Source organism: Lithobates pipiens, unplaced genomic scaffold, assembly GCF_037356315.1.
Source record: "Lithobates pipiens isolate NorthernLeopardFrog02 unplaced genomic scaffold, aLitPip1_a1.2 Scaffold_16, whole genome shotgun sequence".
Lineage (NCBI taxonomy): Eukaryota > Metazoa > Chordata > Amphibia > Anura > Ranidae > Lithobates > Lithobates pipiens.
In genome coordinates, this window is record NW_027507748.1 from 225,195,042 (window position 1) to 225,218,492 (window position 23,451).

The 23,451-nt window shown below is 42.0% G+C and overlaps 2 protein-coding genes across 2 annotated transcripts in view; one reads left to right on the forward strand and one right to left on the reverse strand.

Moving 5' to 3' along the window:
• The window catches only part of HEATR6 (HEAT repeat containing 6), a 116,183-nt gene extending 105,487 nt beyond the window's left edge, over window positions 1-10,696 (forward strand). Inside the window, exons 17-20 of the mRNA XM_077481143.1 lie at window positions 5,392-5,516; window positions 5,619-5,715; window positions 6,523-6,727; window positions 8,798-10,696. Coding sequence (XP_077337269.1) covers window positions 5,392-5,516; window positions 5,619-5,715; window positions 6,523-6,727; window positions 8,798-9,324 — 954 coding nt within the window. The 3' untranslated portion in view covers window positions 9,325-10,696. The remainder of the gene's footprint in view (window positions 1-5,391; window positions 5,517-5,618; window positions 5,716-6,522; window positions 6,728-8,797) is intronic.
• Window positions 10,697-20,826: 10,130 nt separating this feature from the next.
• The window catches only part of TIMM17A (translocase of inner mitochondrial membrane 17A), an 18,885-nt gene continuing 16,260 nt past the window's right edge, over window positions 20,827-23,451 (reverse strand). Inside the window, exons 4-6 of the mRNA XM_077481144.1 lie at window positions 23,213-23,341; window positions 23,001-23,111; window positions 20,827-21,457 (exon numbers count right to left, since the gene is read on the reverse strand). Of these exons, the coding sequence (XP_077337270.1) occupies window positions 21,384-21,457; window positions 23,001-23,111; window positions 23,213-23,341 (314 nt within the window). The 3' untranslated portion in view covers window positions 20,827-21,383. The remainder of the gene's footprint in view (window positions 21,458-23,000; window positions 23,112-23,212; window positions 23,342-23,451) is intronic.

Sequence of the window (23,451 nt, forward strand, 5' to 3'; positions counted from 1 at the left end):
CAGCTGTTCAATATTCACTTTCCTGATTGGCTGAGACGCAGCAGTGGCGCCATTAGCTGCCGCTGCTGTCACTCAAAGTCAGCTAGCCATTTGGAAGAGAAGGGGTGGGGCCAGGTCGGGGCTCCGTGTCTGAACACAAGGGGTGACTCTGCTCGGATGCCCCCATTGCAAGCTGCTTGCTGTGGGGGCAGGAGCATAGAGGAGGGACCTGAGAAGAGGAGGATTTGGGCTGGTCTGTGCATATCCCCTTTAACAGAGCAGGAAAGTATAACATGTTTGGTTTTTTTATAGGGAAAAAAAGAACAAGGCTTTACAATCATTTTAAGTAAAAAAAAAAAATGTTTAATGTATTGTGCTAATTATATGGTCATTACTGTGAGCTTGCTTTTTTAGTTTAGGTGTTTAAACTGCAAAAGTCCATTTACTAACATTATTGAGCAGGTTATCACTCCCTAGAAATACCATTTAGCTAGGTTGGTGATAACAGCGAGGTTCCTATTGAGAAGAGCAGCACTGTTCAAGGTGGTTATAAAATAGCACAATAATAAAAAAAGCAGCATTAAACCCAAAACCAAACATTTATGTGATGGCTGCATTAGCTTTCTTTTTTATAGGCTTTCTTCTATTTCCCTCTGATGATCTGGCCAGTAAGTCTGTTTTTTAAAAGAACAAGCTCTCTTACAGATATCAGTTACAGAGATGAGACAAACCATTTACCACTGGCAGGGAAGCTTACAAAAAAACGGTTTTATTCATTTCTGTAAAATCTTTATCCCAAATGGGGGAAAAAAACTGTTTAATGTAACTGCTTCTAAAGTGTGAGCTGGAGTTTGACATCAATTTGTTAGTGTATTTAAAGCAAAGTTCCAGCCTGTACAAAAAAATATTATACTGTAGCTGCTAACTTTTATTAATATAAGGACACTTACCTGTCCAGGGTTCCCGTGATGTCGGCACCCCAAGCCAATCCATCCATCGCATTGCATTTAAGGGAAACCGGCAATGAAGCCTTCAGGCTTCACAGTCTGTTAACTACTGAGCATGCGCAAGTCGTACTGCGCTTGCTGAGTGGTCCTGTCTTCTGGGGCGCACACAGGTCCCAGAAGGCAGCGGGGGTGGGGGGAGGAGGAGAGCCCAAATCTTTTGCGGCAATGACGTACCTTGCAGCGGCGGGTACATAGGAAATGAAGAAGAATAGAAAAATTTGTGAAATGAACACAGAAAGAAAAAGTTAGCCAATACATTTTTAAGATGCATGGATTGACTAGATGCCGTTAAGTTTTATATGCGAGTGAAACTCTGCTTTAAATTTGCTAGTACATATAACACTCCCCCCTCCTCCCTTCAAAAAGTGCTCTGGTCAGGAAGGGGGTAAATTCTTCCGGGGCTGAAGTGGTTAAATACTAATTTCACACACAAGACTCCTCCTCTAAGCAATGTAGTAGTAGTAGCAGCTATTAGAAGAGCATTAGCCAAAAACATTTGCCAACTAGAACGGAAACAGAAAATTAACAGAAAATAAATACATTTTTGTTTTTGGTAAACTGAGCTTTATAGGTTTTTTTATTTATTTATTTTTTTTTTTATGTTCACACATCTATCCGTTTCCTTGTTGCACTGGTGTATTTTCAGGGGACAAAATAAAATAACCCATAGGGATGCATGTATGTCCGTATTTCATCCACAAACGGGTGGATGAAATACGGACATTCTGTCCGCATGTGTGAAAGGGGCCTAAAAGGTATATTTTTTTTCAATGTCATTTTTTCAAATGACATAAAAAAATTAAAAATAAATTATTGCATTTAAGTCCAAATATGAGATCTGAGGACTTTTTGACCCCAGATCTCATATTTAAGAGGACCTGTCATGCTTTTTTCTATTACAAGGGATGTTTACATTTCTTGTAATAGGAATAAAAGTGATCCATTTATTTTTTATTTTTTAAAAAGTGTAAAAATAAAATCAAGTAAAATAAATAAGGAAAAAAGAATTAAAAATTGAACCCCCCCGTCCCGTCCCGTCCCGTCCCGACAAGCTCGCGCACAAAAGCGAACGCATACGTGAGTAGCGCCGCATATGAAAACGGCGGTCAAACCACACATGTGAGGTATCGCCGCGATCAGTAGAGCGAGAGCAATAATTCTAGCCCTAGACCTCCTCTGTAACGCAAAATATGCAACCTGTAGAATGTTTTAAATGTCGCTTTATGGAGATTTTTGAGGGTAAAAGTTTGACGCCATTCCACGAGCGGGCGCAATTTTGAAGCATGGCATGTTGGGTATCAATTTACTCTGCGTAACATTATCTTTCACAATATAAAAAAAAATGGGCTAATTTTACTGCCGTCTTATTTTTTTTTTATTCAAAAAAGTGAACTTTTTCCAAAAAAAGTGCGCTTGTAAGACCGCTGCGCAAATACGGTGTGAAAAAAACGTGTTGCAATGACCTCCATTTTATTCTCGAGGGTGTTAGAAAAAAAACAAAATATAATATTTGGGGGTTCTAAGTAATTTTCTAGCAAAAAAGACTGTTTTAAACATGTAAACGCCAAATCTGAAAAAGAGGCCTGGTCCTTTAAAGGAAAACTGTGGAGGTTTGGGGACAAAGATTGATTTTTGTACATTTATACATTGCTTAAACCAATGCTTAATATTTTTTTTTTTTTTTTTAGTAAGCATGCTTGACTTTTGTATTCCAAATAAAATGTTTATACATGATAAAAGGAGTAATAACACAAAAGAAACTGTGTGCAACCACACTACCAAAACACTTGTGTGGACAAACAGCCAGCACTTTCATTTCACACCCTTAAACTTTTAAATAAATCAAAAAAAAAGTACAACAATAACCAAAAAGTATAACATGAAACACAAAATGTGTATCTACAAACTTCATAAAACCAAATAAATGTGTCAACCAGTCTCTCACATATGCTTATGTGCAAAAGAAAACCCTATCCTTTAGAGTTGTCAACGGCAATTAAAAAGTGCAAAGTGTCCTGAATAAAATAAAGTGACAAGTCAACAAGTGGTCTTCTTAACACAAACTTTTCCAGTGCTAGCAATACTGCTCTCTTCACCACCTTGTAACAACAAAACTCTCACCTTCAAATTTGACCTCCTATTAAAAAAAAAAAAAAAAAAAAAAAAAAAAAAAAGGTCTAACAACGCTTTATGAATAGCAAGGGTTAAAATTTTCCACAATGACTTTTAGAGATGATGTACTTACAGGCATACTTGCAACAATGGGTTAACCATATGTCACAACACAGCACAGGTCAGACCTAACTAAAAGCCTAAAACCACAGAAAATAATAGTTCTAACTTTTGAAATGTAATACATCGCCAAAACGCCATATAGCACACCTACACAGTATACCACCAAGAAGCGCTTATACAGAGACTGCATCCAGATAGCCCCCTTTACACTGGGGCTGTGGCTGCTTTTACAGTACAGCGGCGCTTTTCAGCTGTGAACGGGGCCTTTTTAACCCCAAAGAAGGGGTTAAAAACTCCTGTGTTGCAGAGCTTCCAAATCATTTTTCAGGTGCTTCGGAAGCGCTGCCCATTCATTCCAATGGGCAGGGCATTTTGGGAGCGCTAAATACGGCACGCCCAACCTGCCGCAAAGATGCTGCTGGCAGGATTTTTCAGAACATCCCGCAAGCGCACCTCTCGTGTCTGCAAAGCAGAGGCTGTTTCCAGCGCCAAAGCCCCTGAAAACTGCCCCAGTGTGAAAGAGGTCTAATGGATGAAAGTAGTTCACTTGTGTTTATGTTTGTAAATGCTCATTTTGCTTATGATCTTTTTGTGTTGCACGATCATACATTTCAGTTAGACCCCTTTCACACTTGGGTGGTTTTCAGGCGCTTTAGCGCTGGAAATAGCCTTTGCTAAGTGCCTAAAAACTGCTTCCCATTCATTCAAGTGTGACTTTTCACACTCGGCGATGCGCTTGTGGGATGTTTTGAAAAGTCCTGCAAGCAGCATCTTTGGGGTGGATTAGGAGCGCTGTATTTAGTGCTCCCGAAGCGCTCTGGCCCATTGGACTGAGGACTGAAGCCCCTGAAAAGTGCTTCAGAAGCGCAGCAACACAGGGGTTTTTAACCCCTTCTTTGGTGTTAAAAGCACCCCACTGATGGCCAAAAAGTGCCACTTAAACAGTGGTAAAGCGTTGCTAAAAACAAGCAGTGCTTTACTGCGGCCACGGCAGAATATCCTTTTCAAACAGCTATCTCCTATTAAAACTCTGCACTGAGCTATTTGAGAGACAGTTCTTTGCTCTGACTCATCAAGTCCTGCCTGTAAATATTAGTTTGCAGTATGAACCTTTGCAAAAATATCAGGCTTTTTATAATACAAAAACTTCCATCTGCTGGTTAGAAAAAAAAGTCTATAAATTGGTCACATGCAATGTTTCATATTTACTGGACTAAAAAAAAATTAAATAAAATTTATATTTTGTAATCCTGTGACTAGAATGAAGGGGTTGGGAAAATGCACTGTACAAGATTGTGTATAAAAGTACAGGGGTCAGGTGTAAGCAACATACAGAGTGCAGGGGTCAGGAGTATGCAATGTACCGGGTGCAGGGGTCAGGAGTATATAAATAGGACTGTGTAGGCCAGGAGTATGTCACATACAAATGGCAGGGTTTATTAACATGTAGGGGGCAGGCATATGTTAGATATACAGTCATTTGCATGCTTCTGACCTCTGCACACTTAGTGTGTAGTTGTTAGAATTTACCCACAACATATATATATATATATTGTAAAGGGCCCTGTGTTCATACTGTAACATTTTAAGAGTAAACCCCAGCACTCTGTCTTATTCCCAAGCAGAAATCCCCCATACCCCCCTTCCTCCAAACTTTCACACCACAGCAGGTATGTAAGGAAGTACCACTAAGAAAAAACTTCCTGACCTTAAAAGCAGAGCAGTGCCTAGTGCAGTTCCTAAGGAAGTCCTACCAAGCATTTTTTTTAATTCCAGCTTTGCATCATGTGACATATCGGAGTCAAGGAGACGCCTGGGAAAGCTTCCTTTTGGTTCTGTGCAAATTTGCAGTGGGTTCTGTACATGCACATTACGGCTAAGCAGAGGCTCCTGCATAAATGGTGTGACCTGACATATGGCTATGCAGGGACCCCTATGTAACAGTAATGTAGTGTCATCCCCGCCATCATTCAGGAAACCTGCTTGCCTGAGGCTCCCGGGCCTAGCAGTCTTCTGGTATTTTCCCTCCAATTTTCCCCCCATTTAATCCCTCTACAGTGACATACACTATTTAGGTTGACAAAGCCTATATAATAATCTTTATATATGTATGTGTGTGTGACTTTTTTGCCATTATTTTGTACAATTTTTGGCTGCTTACCTCTTTTAGGATGTTATGTTTGTAGCGGACTCTGCTAACGCTATTCTGATGTCCCTTAATGACAAGTCTCCAAATGTTCGGGCAAAGGCAGCCTGGTCTTTGGGTAACCTTACAGACACATTAATTGTTAACATGTAAGTATTCTTATCACCTAGGAATGCTAGAATGTACAGTAAATTAAGTCATTCTCCATAATACAATTAGACAAAGACTTCATAATTTGTCTACTATTTCAGGGAAATGATTGGACAAAGTTTTCAAGAGGAATTTTCGGATATGCTGCTGCTTGAAATGTTGAAGTCTGCAACCGAAGCTTCAAAAGACAAAGATAAGGTTAATACATCTGAACGATCGAAAAAGATCTATTGTTTTCCATACAAATTAGATTGCAATCATTTGCTAGCAGTGCAGCTGTCGCAAACCTCTTTCTCTCATCTGGCATGCCGGCGGGCATGCTCAGCAATCGTGACCATATTGAGCACTGGGCATAATTTGCATAGGCTTGTCTGTCATTCTTTTTATTTTTCCTAAACATTTTGATTCCATATCTGCAGGCTAATATATTTATATTTGTATTATTCCATAAATAGTTTCTGTCCTGGCTTGAGCAATCATTCCTACAGTGATCCTGTGCTATGCAAGGCAAAGAAATGGTTTTACTATAAAGCCAGTTCTTACAGGAGCTTATACTTGCCTTCTCTTCACTCCCTTACTCCATTCACTGCCAGGAGTGACCTGTATAAGCTTAAATTTTAATTCTAATTGTAGTATACCCAGGGCTGACTTTTCAAATCCAATATGATGGCATCCAATTGGCAAGCACCAGTACTGCCACATCCTTTTTATAAAATAAGAGTTTTACTACATTCAGCTGGCTGAAATTCTGCAAGCATTAGCCAGCATTGTGGTGTCATAAAAAAGGTTATGCTTTGGCCATGATAGAAAACCATACGTTTTCATGGCACTGGACAGCTCCATCCAATTACTGTCTGATTTTACTGGACAGAATGGTAAAAAAAAATTATATGCGAAAAATAAAAAGGAATTACCATTAAAAGCTTCTAGTATGTTTGTTTCTGTTTTTCTTACATAAATTGTAACACACCTATTACTTAACAACATTTGACCATTTTCTTCCAGGTTAAAAGTAATGCTGTGCGTGCTTTGGGGAACTTGCTGCATTTTTTACAGCCATATCACATTCTGAAGCCCAGGTTTGCTGAAAGTATTGAGAGTGCAATCAGAGCCCTTATCTCTACAGTTCTTGGGGAGAGCACTATGAAAGTGAAGTGGAATGCTTGCTATGCCTTGGGAAATGTCTTCAAAAACACAGCTCTTCCACTTGGTAAGGGTGTAATTACTGCACTGTACTTGTAGCGTACAAATGTCAATTTGTGAAATGCTACAACATGAGTAAATTAAAATGACTAGCAAAGTGCTGGCGCTTTTTGTTTTAGGCCCCACTTCTCCCAGCATCAAGCACTGACGTTAAAGCCGGCCATAGATGGTTTGCATCTTGGCCAGTTCAGCGGGGACTGGCCATGATTCGAACCATGTATGGGCAGGCTGATTGTACCCAAGTTGATCGATCAATCCACTCGGGTACAGCCAGCCTGCTGGATTTTGCATGCAATTATTGCTATCGGCTATTATAGCCACCAGCAGTAATCGCTGTGTTTCTGCTGGTGGGGATGGCTCCCCTGCTGGGAGAACACATTGGCTCTGCAGGATGGATTGCCCCATCAACACTGACGCTGTTGATGGTGGGGGGGGGGTGGAATTGAGCGATTTTCTTTCCTGCAACCAAAGGGTTGCAGAAAATAATTTGGCTCTGTCTATTGCTGGCTTTGCAGGTGCCAGTGAAGCTTACGGTCACTGAACTGTAAGACCCCTTTCACACTGAGGCGCTTTTCAGGCGCTTTTATGCTGAAAAAAAAGCGTCTGAAAAGCTCACGAAGATCTATTTTCAATCAATTAATGCTTTCACACTGGAGTGGTGTGCTGGCAGGGTGGTGAAAATACACCCCTCTCCATTTAAATGAATGGAAAGCTCTTCAAAAGCACCTGAAAAGCTCTTCAAAAGCGCTCAGTGTTTTACTGGCGGTTTAGAAGCGCCTCAGTGTGAAAGGGGCCTTAAATGTGTGGCACTGTATTCTGTCTGGACCTAGAAACACAGCTCACTCCCATTGCTCTGTGCCCACCGTGTGTAGAAAAATGTTTTCCTATTTAAATCCTTTCTAGCTTCCTTCCATTATATGTACATTTATTTTTCTATGCTTTTAACAAACAAAAAAATGCCTTTATTTCATTCGTGGTCAGATTGAAAGTATTTATTTTTTTATCTTTTTTTTTTAACTTTCTCAAGCCATAAGTAACTTCAAAGTCACTGCCAAATCTATAGGCTCATATCTTAATTGTATAATGTCTCTTGCCCATATTGGGCATATTCTTATGTAGGAACTGAAGTGGTTAGTAACCATAGTTCTCATAGTGTCAGGGGAGAGCAGTTATTTTTTCCCATATCTAGGTTACGCTTCTCCCTTTTCTTCCTCCATGCTGTACCGAAAGAATGAAAGGAAGCATATGACCTAAAAAAGGTGTTTTCATGCAATCAGCACTGCAATGCTAGACTATGATTTAATTTAGTCACCATAAAATCCTTTTCTTGGAGTCCTTTGAGGGACACACGAAATCTTAAACCTTCGGGTTATACTGCTGCCTACAGTATGCCCTCTTCATTCCAGTACCGCTGCACACTGTATTCAACTCCAGTGTGAATTGACTGAAAGACAGGCTTCAGTTACAAGTCCCTGTCTATTGGTCACACCCCTCTTGACATGTGTCACCCACAATCGTAGAGGCTGCCTGAACAATAATTAGAAGAATGGTATCTCTGCTATGCCACTAGGGAGGCATTCATCCTAATGGCTGGTCTGTCTTAGAGGGAGGATAGGATGGAGCTGTGACAAATAGCAGAAGCAATTGGCACGGGTTTCACTGCATGCACTTGGCCTGCCTTCAGGTATGTACAGTTTTAAAATCAGATTTGTTTATAACTATGGAATAGTATTCATTGACTGCATAGAGTATTTTTTTTTTTTTTTAAAGGAGAACTAACCCTTTAGGGGCAAAGCATTTGGAGTAGGCTTTCAGTGAGAACAATACTCTTGTTGCTTTCTTTGCAGTGGTTATTTTATATGGATCCTGAGTACACTATCTGACATAACTGATCATACAACGTTATAAGAGCCAAACAAAAATTTTAAAATCATGACATAAATTAAGCTTCATAATAACTTAATGAATAATCAATCAAGGTTTACCTTTTTAAGCTGTTTCATTTTTGTACCAAAGTTGTAAAGTATCATGAGATTGTAAATGACCTAAAGAAAATTGACATACATTTCTGTTGTAGGTAAAGCTGTGTGGACTGCAGATGCCTATCATGCACTCACTACTGCTGTGAAATCATGCAAGAATTTTAAAGTGCGGATCAAATCTGCAACAGCTCTTTCAACACCTTCCAGAAGAGAACAATATGGAACTATTGAACAATATAGCGAAATCTGGAACTCTTTAGTGACAGCCCTGGAGAAAAGTGAAGAGACAGAAGATTTTCTAGAATTCAAATACTGTGCTAGCCTTCGTGCCCAAATATGCCACGCTTTGATACACATGCTGTGCATGGCAAGCTTAGGAGATCTGCCATGCATTAGAAAGACTGTACAGCAGAAAGGAAGTGTGATCAGGCATTACCTATTACAGTATGTAAAACCAGGAGTCGCTGAGAACTCAACAAACACTGACAGGGAAAATGTATTACAGAGAGCAACAGATCATATACGCAGTATACAAGAGGACCCATTAGGTAGAAAGGTTATTGCCGAGGTTACTTTCCTTGAGGACATAATACTAAGTTGTGAAAAAGAAATAGAAACTTGAATTTAATTTGTGATTTTTGCCCATGCAGGACAAAGCAATAGGTAGGCTCACAATAATATAGACACCCCTTCCCCCACAAGCACATATACTTGCCTTTCTTTCCCTCCTAGGCCTCTCTGTTCAACTGTGGAGAGCAAAGGAAATCCATATGAAGGGTAGGAGTCAAAGCTCTTACAGAAATATTGATTCTCTGTTTGACAGTGTCCATTAGCCAAGTACCATTATATGAAGTGAGTCACATCCTCCATACCCGATATTTCCTTCATCTCTCAGTACTCGCTGTAACAAAAGAATTAAAAAAAGGTACGCATATGCTGCTATTAAGGGAGGATTAAAATAATGATGGGGTTGATTTACTAAAACTGGAGAGTTCAAAATCTGGTGCAGTTTTGCATACAAACCAGTCGGCTTCCAGTTTTTTTGTCAAAGCTTGATTGAACAGGCTGAAGATAGAAGCTGATTGGCTACTGTGTACAGCTGCACCAGATTTTGCACTTTGTGTAAATCGATTCCATCGTTGCTCTGGCAAAGCACGGGGCATAAATAACACTTTTAATATGTAAAATGGAATAAGCCATAGAAATCTATTGGGTCACCTCTGATCAGAACAAAAAGTATAATGAAAGCAACCAGATAATTTATTGCCCTTTTGCACATTGCCAAGATTACTTATTTGCTAGCGCAAAGAGCAATATGTAATAGCCTACAGAAATCATCCTTTTATTGTTCTGATTTGATATAGAAAATAGATGATGCAGCGGGTTGAATGAAAAAAATAAAATGATTTGCTTCCCCCATTAACGCACTCAGTATTGATGACAGAACCCTTCCCCCCGGAGCTATTGTATTCTGATAGTGTGGAGAGTTCCCCATCATCGGAATACATTGTTCAGTGTTGCCGGCAGGACTGATCAAGTGAAAAAAAACCAAAAAAACAGGCTGGTTGTACAGAAGTCGATCGAGAGATCAACTTCGGTACAGCCAGCTTACCCATAGTTGGATTGAAAGTTGGCTGGTCCCTGCTAAACCTGACAAATTTTGATCCATCTTTGCCCAGCTTAACACTGCAAAGTGGGCTTCTGATTTGCTTACTTTGTGTTCTCCTACATCATTGCAAAATACTACTAAATGTAGGTACAGATCATTCTTCAAACTAAAGATATATCTAATGTAGGGAAAACTGGTCAATAACTATATGCATTTTTTTCCAAATTTACTCAGATTATGAATTAAAATTTTTAGACCAGCTTTCATTCAAACCATCTACAATATCCTGGAGGTAATCAATGTCTTACACTCAAGTTGTAATATCAGAATATTACAATATTATTTTTGAAGATTCTCGTGTAAAATAAAATATTTTATCTCATAACTGGCAAATCACAAACTTGTTATTTTATGTTTTGCATGTTAATGTTTTCATTTTGTTCAGGGGCCATTCATAGTACACGCTGTGTTGCTTAACACAATGACAAGCTGAAGTCCAGTAGGCAAGTTCACTCCAACATGCTGTGTATGTGCTGGTCAAAAATGGAACATGCTGCATTTAAAGGCATGTTTAAATAACTAAAGCTCCGGACTCTGTGGGCCACAACACCTTTTTAGGCTCCTGCCCTACTGTTTCTGCTCCATAGTGGCTTGTATATGTGTCCTGTTCAGCATGAGGTGAACCATTGCCAGTATCATGGCAGATCATAAGCACTGCTCTGGGGCTGCTTGGAGGGATTAAACTGTAACCAATTCTGCTATTGGCTGCAATGTAACCCATGAATTGACCAACTGTAGTTATTTCATATTGTTAAAGCAGAACGTATTTAAAGGTTTAAAAAAAGTTAAATTTCAAGCATGCTGGGATTGCTAACTGTCACATTTTTTTTGTGCTGTCAACCAAACTGAAAAACTATGAAATGTCTAGTGTCATAATTTAACTTATCACACCTGCAGCACCATGGCAGTTGCAGAACAAATTGAGGCTAAGATGACAGCTTTCTTGGTTGAAAAGAATAGGAGGGTTAGTGCCAGTCAAAGGTAGCAAGAGAAATATCTAGGGCCAGATTTAAATCTCCCTAGGCTGGATAACCACCCTATGCAGAAAGGTAGCAAGTACCCTTGCTTGCCCATAATTGGGAAAATAAAGTGCCAGAGTAAACTGTTTATTATATCATTTGTAGGTGGGATATTACTAGTTTGCCCACTGGGGTTATTCAGTGGGCTTTTAAATGTGTCCCATGAAGAAACAAGACCTGTACTCGCACATCATCTTGGATCCTTTATGTGGAATGTTCAATCCCTCTACCATTAAGGGATTCAAATGTCACACTTGTCATGTTAGCAAATGTTGGATTCACGACAGTGGATGCATGTTAGCACCTTGGATGCACGAAGGTGTGCGATTTTGCCTTGGTCCACCATGGCACATGTGCATTCGCAAGATCGCCGCTGTGCTCAGCAGTTCGGCGGCCATGGCGCACGTGGCTTCGTTGCACATGCGCCGTAGACTTTATCAAGGCACACAGAGTTTTTCGCCATACGCGTATACAGCCGAGCTCATTCACGTGAACCAGAGGCTTCTGGGCAATCTGAGCCACTGCACCTATCTGGTATTGTGCCTAAAGTCAACGCTGCTGCTTCACCCTTTATCACCAAGGATGAATTGTCCTCGGCCCCAGCAGGGTTAAAGCACAGGATTGCTGGCACAATTGCCTCCATCCCACAGGGTGGCAAGAAGCGTGACAGATCCCCCTCCCCGGAGCCTCCTAGTTTGGAGCAGGAATGGGTTTAGGATGGGGAAGAGCTAAAAGCTCAGTATTCTGTGGAAAGCCTGACAGATGAGTCTGCTTCCGAGCAATCTGGACAAGAAGATATCCAGTGAATGTCTGCCTCTGTCACAGAGGCTTTTGATCCTTTCTCTTACAGAAATAGTTTGTTCTGTATTTAAGTTGCCTCTTGCAGAGGTTACTGAGCCCCCTGGTCCTCTTTGGGGTCCCTGAGGCCTCTTTAGGCCGCACAGGCTTTCCCCTTACACCCTTTGTTGGAACAGGCATGTATGCTGGTTTGGAACATCCTGACAGGATTTTTGTTCCTCTTAAGAGGTTTTCCCTTTTTCTAGCCCATGGAGGAAAAGTCTAAGCATGCCAGCCGTAGATGCAGCAGTTTCTTCCTTAAACAAGAGCTTAACGTGTCCGATGGATAACGCACAGGGCTTGAAAGACCCTGTTAACAAAAAATTAAGTCATTATTAAAAGCTTCCTTTTCTTTGGCCAGTTCAGCTATTCAGCCAGCTGTTGCAGCAATTTGTATTTGCCAGTTCATAAAGGCATAGTTGCCAACATTGTAAAAAAAAATAAAAAATTCGGGACACTTTTTTGGCAGTAGGCGGAGTAGTGGTATAATTAGGGGGCGGGGCATGCGGTTATAGATGTGGCAAAATATGTGCGTGGTTTACGTAAATAGTGGGCGTGGCTTACATGAGGGCATGGCTCAAAGGGGTGTGGTTAGAGTCTGAGATGAATGCGGGATGGAGAGGGAAAGGAGGGACAGCAGCCCCCCGATCCTACACCACAATAGCAATATGCGTTTTCCAGAGTTTGACAATCGGCAGATAAAGATACTCCAAATACCTGGTGTTATTGCTTCAATCATCCCGGCGCCATGATTGTTATGGTGTCAGGATGATTGAAGCGCATTATTTCTATTATTACATTGTAATATGAAATCATTCAACTCACCATAATGCAGAATCAGTGGGAGCCATGAGCGCGTCACTAGCCAAGTTGCCTGCCACCAAATGCCATCAGGTGTCCCAAGCGGAGTCTGTCCTTACATCAGGTGCCCCATCAGAGGTACCTTCCTCACATCTGTGTCCATCAGTGGAGCCCCTCCTTACATATGGTGCCCCTCTGACATCCACAGACCGCCCCCCCCCCATACTGCACAGACTGGGCCCCGACATAACACTGGCCACTGACATCCCCAGACTGGCCCCCGACATACCACTGGCCCCCGACATCCTGCACAGACTGGCCCCCGACATCCTGCACAGACTGGCCCCCGACATCCTGCACAGACTGGCCCCCGACATCCTGCACAGACTGGCCCCCGACATTATCATACCACTGGCCCCCGACATCCGACTGGCCCCCGCACCGACATCCACAGTGACAGACTGGCCCCCGACATTATCATACCACTGGCCCCCAACATCCATAGTGACAGACTGGCCCCTGACATGCCGCCGTTGCCGCGTGGAGACTTTGAACTGTGGCGCCGCCCACTTCACTTTATATATATATATATATATATATATATATATATATATATATATATATATATATATATATACATACACACATACACACACACACACACACACGCAGCGGGGTGGGCGGCGCCACAGGTTCCCTATTGAAGACCAACTTCTGGTCTTAAAAATGGCGGCCGGCCGCGGACCTCTAGCGGCCGGCGGCAAAAAATCACGTCCCCAGACTGGCCCCCGACATCCTGCACAGACTGGCCCCCAACATCCTGTACAGACTGGACCCAACATTATCATACCACTGGCCCCCGACATCCGACTGGCCCCCGCACCGACATCCACAGTGACAGACTGGCCCCCGACATTATCATACCACTGGCCCCCAATATCCATAGTGACAGACTGGCCCCCGACATTATCATACCACTGGCCCCCGACATCCGACTGGCCCCTGGCCCGACATTCACACAGTGAGAGACTGGCCCCCGACATCATACCACTGGCCCCCGCCCCTACATCCACACCGTGACAGACTGGCCCCCGACATGCCGCTGTTGCCGCAGGGAGACTTTGAACTGTGACGCCGCCCACTGCACTTTATATATATATATATATATATATATATATATATATATATATATATATATATATATATATATATATATATATATATATATATACATATATACACACACACACACACACACACACACACGTAGCTTCCCCTTTTGTGGGGAACGTTTATTTGGTGATCATTTGAACAAGTATATCCAAGAGATTTCTGGAGAAAAGATTTCTGTACTTCCTGTGAAGAAAAGCACCAGGCGTCGCTCATTTAAAACTTCAGGGACTGCTTCAATTGTCTCAGCGCCAAGGCAGTTCCGCCACCAACAGGGCGCTAGAGCCAGGGGCAAGCCGCAAGGCCAGAAAAAGCCCTGGATCCAAAACTCTTCTAAAACTAGCACCATGCCCTCCTTTTGAGAGGGCGCACCCAAGGGTGGGGGAGTCCCGTTGCACTTTGGTGACATTTGGAGAACTATAGTTCAGGACGGATGGGTTACCTCCTCTTTATCTGGAGTTACAAACTAGAGTTTCGGGGGGTTCCCCCTTAGTTTTCTTAGATCCAGGGTTCCCTTGGGTCCTCCAAAAAGACTTATTGCTTCAGGCACTATATCATTTAGTGCATCAAAGAGTGATTGTAGAGATTCCTGTATCCGAAAATGGGTGCACGGTTTAACTTGAACCTGTTTATGGTTCAAAAACCAAACAGGTACACAAGGCCCATTTTGGCCCTAAGATCCCTGAACCAGTATCTACTGCTCCAGTCCTTTCGGATGGAGTCTGTCCGCTCAGTAGTATCCTCACTCTAGATGGGAGACTTTCTAGCCTCCATCGATATAAAAAAAACGTGTATACATGTACCTATCTTTCAGCCTCATCAGAGGTTCCTGCGATTTGCAGTAGAGGAAAGTCTTTTTCAGTTTGTGGCTCTACCCTTTGGGCTTGCAACAGCTCTGCATGAGTTCACAAAGGTCCTAGCACCAGTACTGAGTCTTTTAAGGGCCCAAGGGATTTTGGTGCTTGGGTATCTGAAAGACCTCCTGCACAGAGATCACTCACTACAGGCTCTAGAACAGAGCATAACATGCACAGTGCAGTATTTGGAAAGCTTAGGCTGGATCACAAATCCCAAAGTAGACTTTGAGCTGGTCTCAAGGTTGAAAGTATTTGTCTGATCCTAGATGCGGTCCAAGCAAGGGTATTATTACAACCTGTAAGGATCTGTGCCCTGAATGATCAGGTGCGTCAGATGGGCACCAGACAACCCTCCATTTGGCTCTGTATGAGTCTTCTAGGGAGGATAGTGTCCTCCTTTGTGGAAGTACCCTATGCCCATTTCCATTCCAGGCCTTTACAACAAGACATCTTGTTGGCTTGGAACAGAAGAGGACAAGCCCTGGATTATCTTATGTTCTTATCGCCTCTGGCTCGCTTGAGCCTAAACTGGTGGTTGCAGGATCAGAACCTGCAAAATGGAAAATCATTCCTCCCGGTAACTTGGAGAGTACTGACTAACAATGCCAGTCTCTCAGGCTGGGGAGCAACCCTAGAGGGGCTCACAGCTCCAGGAAAATGGTCAAGGACAGAACAGATCTTGCCCATCAACGTCCTGGAAATACTGGCAGTACGTCTGGCCCTATGGTCCTGGACGGTGGAGCTTCAGGACTGTCCTATCAGGGTTCAGTCTGACAATGCCACTACAGTGGCCTATATAAACCACCAAGGCAGTACCGGGAGTCGATCTGCTCTGAAGGAGGTGAACCACATACTAGCATGGGCAGTGGGACATGCGCCAATTCTATTGGCAGTCCCTATCCCGGGAGTAGAGAACTGGAAGGCAAATTATCTCAGCCACCAGATCTGTTGGGGGAATGTTCCCTACAGCCAGGGGTGTTTCAGGAAATTTGCCAGTGTTGGGGATGGCCAGAGGTCGACCTACTGGCATCCAGGTTCAACAAGCTACAGCAATTTGTGTCCCGAGCAAGAGATCCTCTGGCAATCGGAGCAAATGCTCTGGTAGTTCCATGGAGCCAGTATTCCCTGGTTTATGCTTTCCCTCCGATCCCTCTCCTTCCACATTTGTTGCGCAGGATTCGGAGAGAGGGGGTTCCAGTCATTCTGGTGGCACCAGCCTGGCCCAGAAGGTCCTGGTCCCCAGAGATTGTGAGACTGACAATAGATGGGACATGGACACTTCCACGTCACCCCGATCTAACGTCTTAAGGTCCTATATTCCATCCCAATTTGCAGTCTCTAAATTTTGATGGCATGGCTATTGAAGCCAGGGCCGTGACGTCTCAGGACCAGTGGTGTCCACCATAGTGAATGCTAGAAAAGCGGTCACTAGGAAGATCTTTCATAAGGTCTGGAAGACTTTCATTGCTTGGTGTGAAGCCAAAAAATGGCATCCTTGGAAATACGTGCTTGGGAGAATTCTCTTTTCTACAATCAGCTGTGGAAATCAGATTGCCTTTGAGTACAATCAGAGGTCAGATTTCGGCTTGTCAGTATTCTTCCAAAGGCCTTTAGCCTCTCATTCGCTGGTCCAAACCTTTATGCAGGGGGTAACTTGTTTGCTTCCCCCCATTAGGTCCTTGGAATTTGAACTTTGTGCCGTCTGTGTTACAGAAACAACCATTTGAACCTATCAAGGAAATGCCATTAGACTTGCTGTCACTTAAGCTAGCCTTCCTGATGACCATCACCTCAGCTAGAAGGGTGTCGGAGTTTCAGGAAGCCTGCATTTCCTAGATGTTGTCTAGGCAATCAAGGTTTATATGTCTAGATCTGCGGAGATGCGAGGATCAGACTCTTTGCTTTACCAAAAGGACCCAAGAAGGGGCAGGAAGCTTCCATTGCCAATTGGGTCTGCCAATTGTTCATTCAGGCCTATGGTCTGAAATGTAAAGCTCCTCCCTTTTTAGGTGAGAGCTCATTCTACCAGGGGTGTGGGAACCTCCTGGGCTTTTTGCCATCAGGTATCTGTGGCTCAGATTTGTAAGGCTGCTACCTGCTCTTCAGTGCATACATTTACCAACTTTTATCAAGTGGATCCTCGCGAAGCCGAGGATTTGGCTTTCAGCCGCAGTGTACTGCAGGCTGCCGTATAAGGTCTGATGGCTATTGTTAGGCAGGGTGTCTTCCTCCCCTATGGCTATTGCTCTGGGACATCTCAGTAGGTAATGAATATTAGCCTAACTCTGTCCTATGATATGATATGTATCATCATATTTGCCTGTAAAATCCTTTTCTTTGAGTACATCATGGGACACAGAGGTCCCTCCCCTCTTTTGAGGATTTAGCGCTTGCTACAAAACTTAAGTACTTCCTGTATGGGAGGAGTTATATAGGGGATCACTTCCTTTCTAAAGACCTTTTGTCTACCAGTGTCCATTCACCCGGAGATGAAGTATAACCCAGTAGGTAATGAATATTAGCCTAACTCTGTGTCCCATGATATACTCAAAGAAAAGGATTTTACAGTTAAGTATGGCAGAAAAAAATCCTGTTTTTCTGCTAGAAAATTACCTAGAACCCCCAAACATAATAAATATATATATTTATTTTTAGCAGAGACCCTAGAGAATAAAATGGTGGTTGTTGCGATATTTTACGTCGCACTGTAGCAGTCTTTCAAATGCAATTTATTTGTAAAAAATAAATAAATACACTTTAATGAATTAAAACAAAAACTAAACAGTAAAGTTAGCCCAATTTTTTTTGTATAATATGAAAGATGTTACGCCACAAGAATTGTGATCTTTATTCTAAGCAAAAAAATTGTGATTCTCATTTTGGCCAGAATCACGTAGCTCTACTGTGTAGCAAAGTGAGCTTTTGGCAGTGGGACAGTGTAGATATCTTCCCAATGGACTACCTCCCCAGGTATCAGTCTCAAAAAACAGTGAACAGAGAACTGGATATAAAAAGGCAACTAGCCAACATGGTAAGAGCAAAAGAAGATTAGCAGAGTATGTGGTGCAAAGTGTGACATACATGCAGTATCTTTGGGGAAAGGTATTTGGTTCTGAGGTCACCCAGCAGGGTGGTGGACTTGTTGCCAGGAATCTCACTGTGGTACAGCAGTGGAAGCGGGTTCATGCTCTGTTGGCTGGAGGTCCAGGTTCATGAGTGTTTGTAAGTCCTTTGGGGTGTTCAAGATCTTTGGCCATTATTTCAGTTATCCACACTGGTAGAGGCAGGGCAGCAATCATAGTTTTAGGGGGCCCTTACACAGTTTTAGGCCTAGGGCCCCCCCAGGCCTGACCAGCAACATTCCCCAGGACCAGCCCACTGGCCATCCCACTGAGTCCTTCAGTGCACCCACTTTTATTTTAACTCTTACAACTTTATATGAAAATAAAGTGTATTCCAAGTCAGTTATTTTGGCCAACATTGGGTATCCCTCAACATTGTAACTTTCATTACATCATCCCTATCACCAGCTTTCCTCTCCGTAACCATCTTCACCCCTAACTTCCTTCTCCAGAATCATCCTTTTCTGCACTGTAACCAAGTCTATGTCATCCCTGAATTCTTAATACATACATTATATTAAACAAAACTATTGGGACGCTTGCCTTTACAAGCACATGAACTTTAATGGCATCCCCAGTCTTAGCCCGTAGGGTCAACTCTTCTGGTAGAATGGTCAAACATTCCCAAACCTTGTGGACATACTTTCCAGAAGTGCATTTGTGAGGTCAGGCACTGATGTGGATGAGAAGGCCTGGCTCACAGTCCCTGCTATAATAAATGCACTTCTGGGAGAATGGTCAAACATTCCTATAGACACACTCCTAAACCTTATGGACAGCCTTCCCAGAAGAGTTGAAGCTGTTATATCTGCAAAGGGTGGGCCAACTCCATATTGAACCCTACGCAATAAGATTGGGATGCCATTACATTTTGTGTGTGTGTGTAAAGGCAGGTGTCAACTACTTTTTGTAATATAGTGTATCTACCCTCAACACCCCTCCATAATCATCATCATCGTTTTCCTCATCCCCACAGTCCTCATTACTACACATCATATTCTCTCTCCACAATGTAACTCCATAACAACATCTTCACTCTAAATAATCATCATCCTTATCCACACTAACCAAATCATCCTCATCTTTGGATTCTTATTACATATCTATACTCATCCATAACTTCCCTCTCCACAATCATCCTAATTCCTCTCTAGTTTATAACCCAGCCATCATCCTCCTACTTGTATTCTCTATGTGCTCTTTCCTCATCCCTCTTATCACTGCATGATCCTTCTTTCCATAATCACCCATCATCATCCCTGTACCTCCCCTCATTCATTATGACAGAGGAGACGCTCTTGATGTCAGGGTGTATGCCTGTAGTATAATGTAGTTTTTTTTTTATGGCTGGGAGATTAGTACAACCAAAAGCACACTTTCCTCTTTCCTTGTTGCTCTCTTGAGTTGTGCACTAGGGAAGGCTGGCTTGGTGTGATCACTTCTGTAGCTGGCCATACCCCTCCCCAAGTCCCATCTAATCAGAATGCGAGTCTAGCATCAGGTTCTGCCTCAGATGCTTTGAGGAGGAGTAGGTATGGAAGGAATCGGTGTCCCCAGCTTGTGTTCTTCTCTGACTGTGGCCACAGTCTGTTCTTTTTGGATGGCTGACCCATCCTGGCATCCTAACAGCTGCTGGCACCAGCTCTGGGCCTCCTACACATGTATGGGCTGTTCCCCCTGATGGCAACCCTGGTTAGAGGACATTTGCTTCAGTTAGGGCTTGTGTGAGAAGGTTTAATGCATGGCCATTTGGTCAGAGTTGTTTTGAGATCAGAGGTAAGCTGAACTGAATCCTGTCATATTTAAGAAAACTGAAAAGGTTTTGGTAGCTTGACATGCAGTAGACTTAGTTGATCACCAGCTTGCCCAGGAGGGTCAGCAGAAGTACATGACCTTCAGCTTTTCAAAGTGCCCCTCAGCGGGAGGCTGTGTGGTCTCCCGACCTAACACAGGCTCCTATCCCCTTTAACTCCTGAGAATCCTTAGTGCCAGTGTCTCATGCCTTTTTCTTATATTTTTCCTATTGTGGGTGTGAAGTAAGAGTTGGGTGAATAGTAGAAAGTCTGAGCTCCAGCAAATAACCTCTTCACTAGGCCCTTGGCAAACCACAAACAACTAGTTATTTAAAAAAAAAAAAAAAAAAGGTTTCAAATAACCAGAAGCATTGCTAAAGATTTTACAATAGTTTACTAAATGTCAACTACTGGTTCATGACAATTACTTTAGAAACTATAGCTAAGATGTTTTATAATTAGTGAAAAGTAAACCTTTACTTTTTTTTTATTTTATTTAAATATAGGTCATGCTGTTGCTAATAATTTACATCTCAAATAAAATAAAGAGTAGAACCAGTGACCACAACTGAGGTTATTGTAGAAAATATTGCATAGCAGAGGTAATGTAAATATGGTCCTGAAAACTTTTAGATAGCGTAATCTATTGGTGCTGCAGTCATATCTCTGCTTTTTGGTGTGGTGCTTGAAAAATAAAAACATTTGATGCAGTGTCCAGCAAACTGCACTTTTCATGGGGGGAGAGGAACAGTAACAAGTATCCCATAAATAAAATGCAAAAGTTTGAATGTAGCTTTAGGCAGAGTAATATGATCAATTCAACACCAGACCAAGCTGGAATAACCATACACGGGAATCATGGGAACAGCATAGTAGTTTAGTGCTACAACATAAAGTAACCTTATAAAGTTGAAAACATGCACCGTATTGTGTACATCACAATATCCATTGGATACAAAATATAAACGATACCTAACTAAGGTGTACAGAAATAATGGGGGCATGTACAACTCTCTGGACATTATTTAAAATTGCCAGAATTACTTTGGAGAGTATAAAATGTATGTGCACCTCAATTCTGCTAAAGATGATTGTTTTAAATATAATTGTTAAGTTGTGTCAGACACATTGGACCACACCTTGAAGGGCCTTCAAGGTACACTGGTAAGCTGAACTTAAGTCAGTGGTGTTTTATTTTTTATTTTATTTTTTAGCCTTCTTTGGCTGCCCCAAACTATAAACCTAATATGAAGTAAGCATTTGTGTCCAGTGATCCTTCTTAGTCCATGTATGTTTTGTCCACAGCCCAACTCAGAAGCTGGATGTAGCTTGGCGTTCCAGAGGTGACTGAGCCAAGGTGGTAATAGTTCACAACGATGCATTTTAAGCCATTCGGATAAACACTGTTGTTATTCACTGGTACTGCTGGTAAGTACCAAATGGAGAAGCTGTATTCAGCTGAGAGGCATCATCAGGTATAGGTGGACCTAGAAATAAACATAGCACACCAGTTTAGCCCTCAGTTTGTGCAGCGGAGTAAAGATGATCACTTACCCTGTAACTGCTATAGAACATTCCAAACAAATCTATGGTGGTTATATGAGGAACAATATGGGGCTGTAAGCTTGTTTCCAAGGGGAAATGCAGTTTTATTCTGTACTCAGTTTGAAACAATTCCGCAACCATTTAGATCTCCTATGACATGCTTCAGGCTGGTTTCACACTTATGCAAATTGGATGCGTAATTTCCACATCCAATTCGCACAACAGAAGCATGTGCCCGGCTCATTGTGCAATGTTTTTAATAATGCAGCCGACCTGTGGTACTAGTAATGGGAGCAATTTTTAGCAGAACTGCAACAGACAGATCGGACACTTTTTTGGGACCATTGACATTTATATATACAGCAATCAGAGCTTAAAAAAAAATAGCCACAGATTACTGTATAAATGTTACTGCCAGGAAATGGGTTAAATGTGTCCTAGGGAAGCATTGCTAACTGAAGAACGGGGATCTGTCTGTTTACATTGATAGCTCTTTCTCTTTCTGGAGCGATCACAGCCGCTGGGCACATGCATCAGCTACATTACATGGTGGCTCACCTGCTAAGGCTATTTAAAAGGGCCGAATTAAAGCTACGCCAACCTGCCGCCGGTCTAACAATGATGGTATCTAGCATCTGAACATATAAGTTTGATTAAGCTCATAGAAGAGAAGGTTTATTCACATATGGACCTTTATATTTAATTCAATATAAAATAGTGTTTTTTTTTTTTTTTTTAATATATACTTATGTTTATTTTAGCACGGCTGTTTCAATGAATATATTAAAAAAAAAAAAAGGACACAAACCTAGTTTTTCCTCAAACTGTTAGACAAATAAGCAAACAAAAAGGTCTGACATAAGCAGATGCCCTGGTCCCAGCTGGCACGCTCCACCATTGTATCTTGTTAGAGCTGTTTTTCCTGTATAACTGTATGTACTTGTCATTGTATACAACCTGCCCTTATGATAGCTATTACTTTGTACAGCATTATATGAGATATTAATGCAATATAAACCAACAATCAATACTGATTTAGGCCTCATACACACTGGATGTTTTTGTCTGCTGTTCCTAGCAGATTTCTTTTTTTCCTGCCTCTAAACCTCCCTGCATATTAGCATGTACACATGGGTGTTATTAGAAGAAAGAAGAGAAAAAAAAAAAAAAAAAAAAAAAAACACACACAAACACTGCCAGCGCATCTAGGAACAGTGGCATTTTGCAGTTAAACATGTCTAAATGCTAGCCGAGGTTAGCACTTCACCATTTATTCACTAAAATGGCCAGAATAAATTATCCTGGGCGATTAAATGAAATATCAGGCAAGCACTTGATGCACTACACACATTTACAAGCATCAAGCATTTTTTTTCTGCCAAAACACCACTTGCCAAGAGGAAAAGGTGTCTAGGAGAGATGGCAAAATGCCCAGTGTGCATGAGGCCTTAACCTAAAGCTTTTATTGTACAAGGGTGATGTTACCATTTGCAAACTGTGATGAGGCAAATCGCGTCAGCAGGATACCTGCTCCTTCTATGAGAGCAAGAAGAATGCCACCCATTGCTGCAGATCCCACCATGGCTATAGGACCATCTAAGATAAAAAATACATATAACAAATCAGCATATAGCACAAGAAATACAGCACAGAGGAGGGAACTCACCACATATAAACACTGTCACTCCTATACTCACTTCTGGCAGCCAGAATCGCTCCAGTCATGGCTCCACTGGTGATAGAGTTCCAAGGATCCTCCTTTCCTCTAACCTTTACCAGACTGCAGTCTATCATGGAGAAGAGGCCTCCCCATACTGCAAAGCTACCTGTTAAATACAGAGAAGTAATTCAATAAATCTATAACATAAGTGACTCCATATTAATAGCACTCACAAAATACATACACACAGTATCTCACAAAAGTTAGTGTACCTCT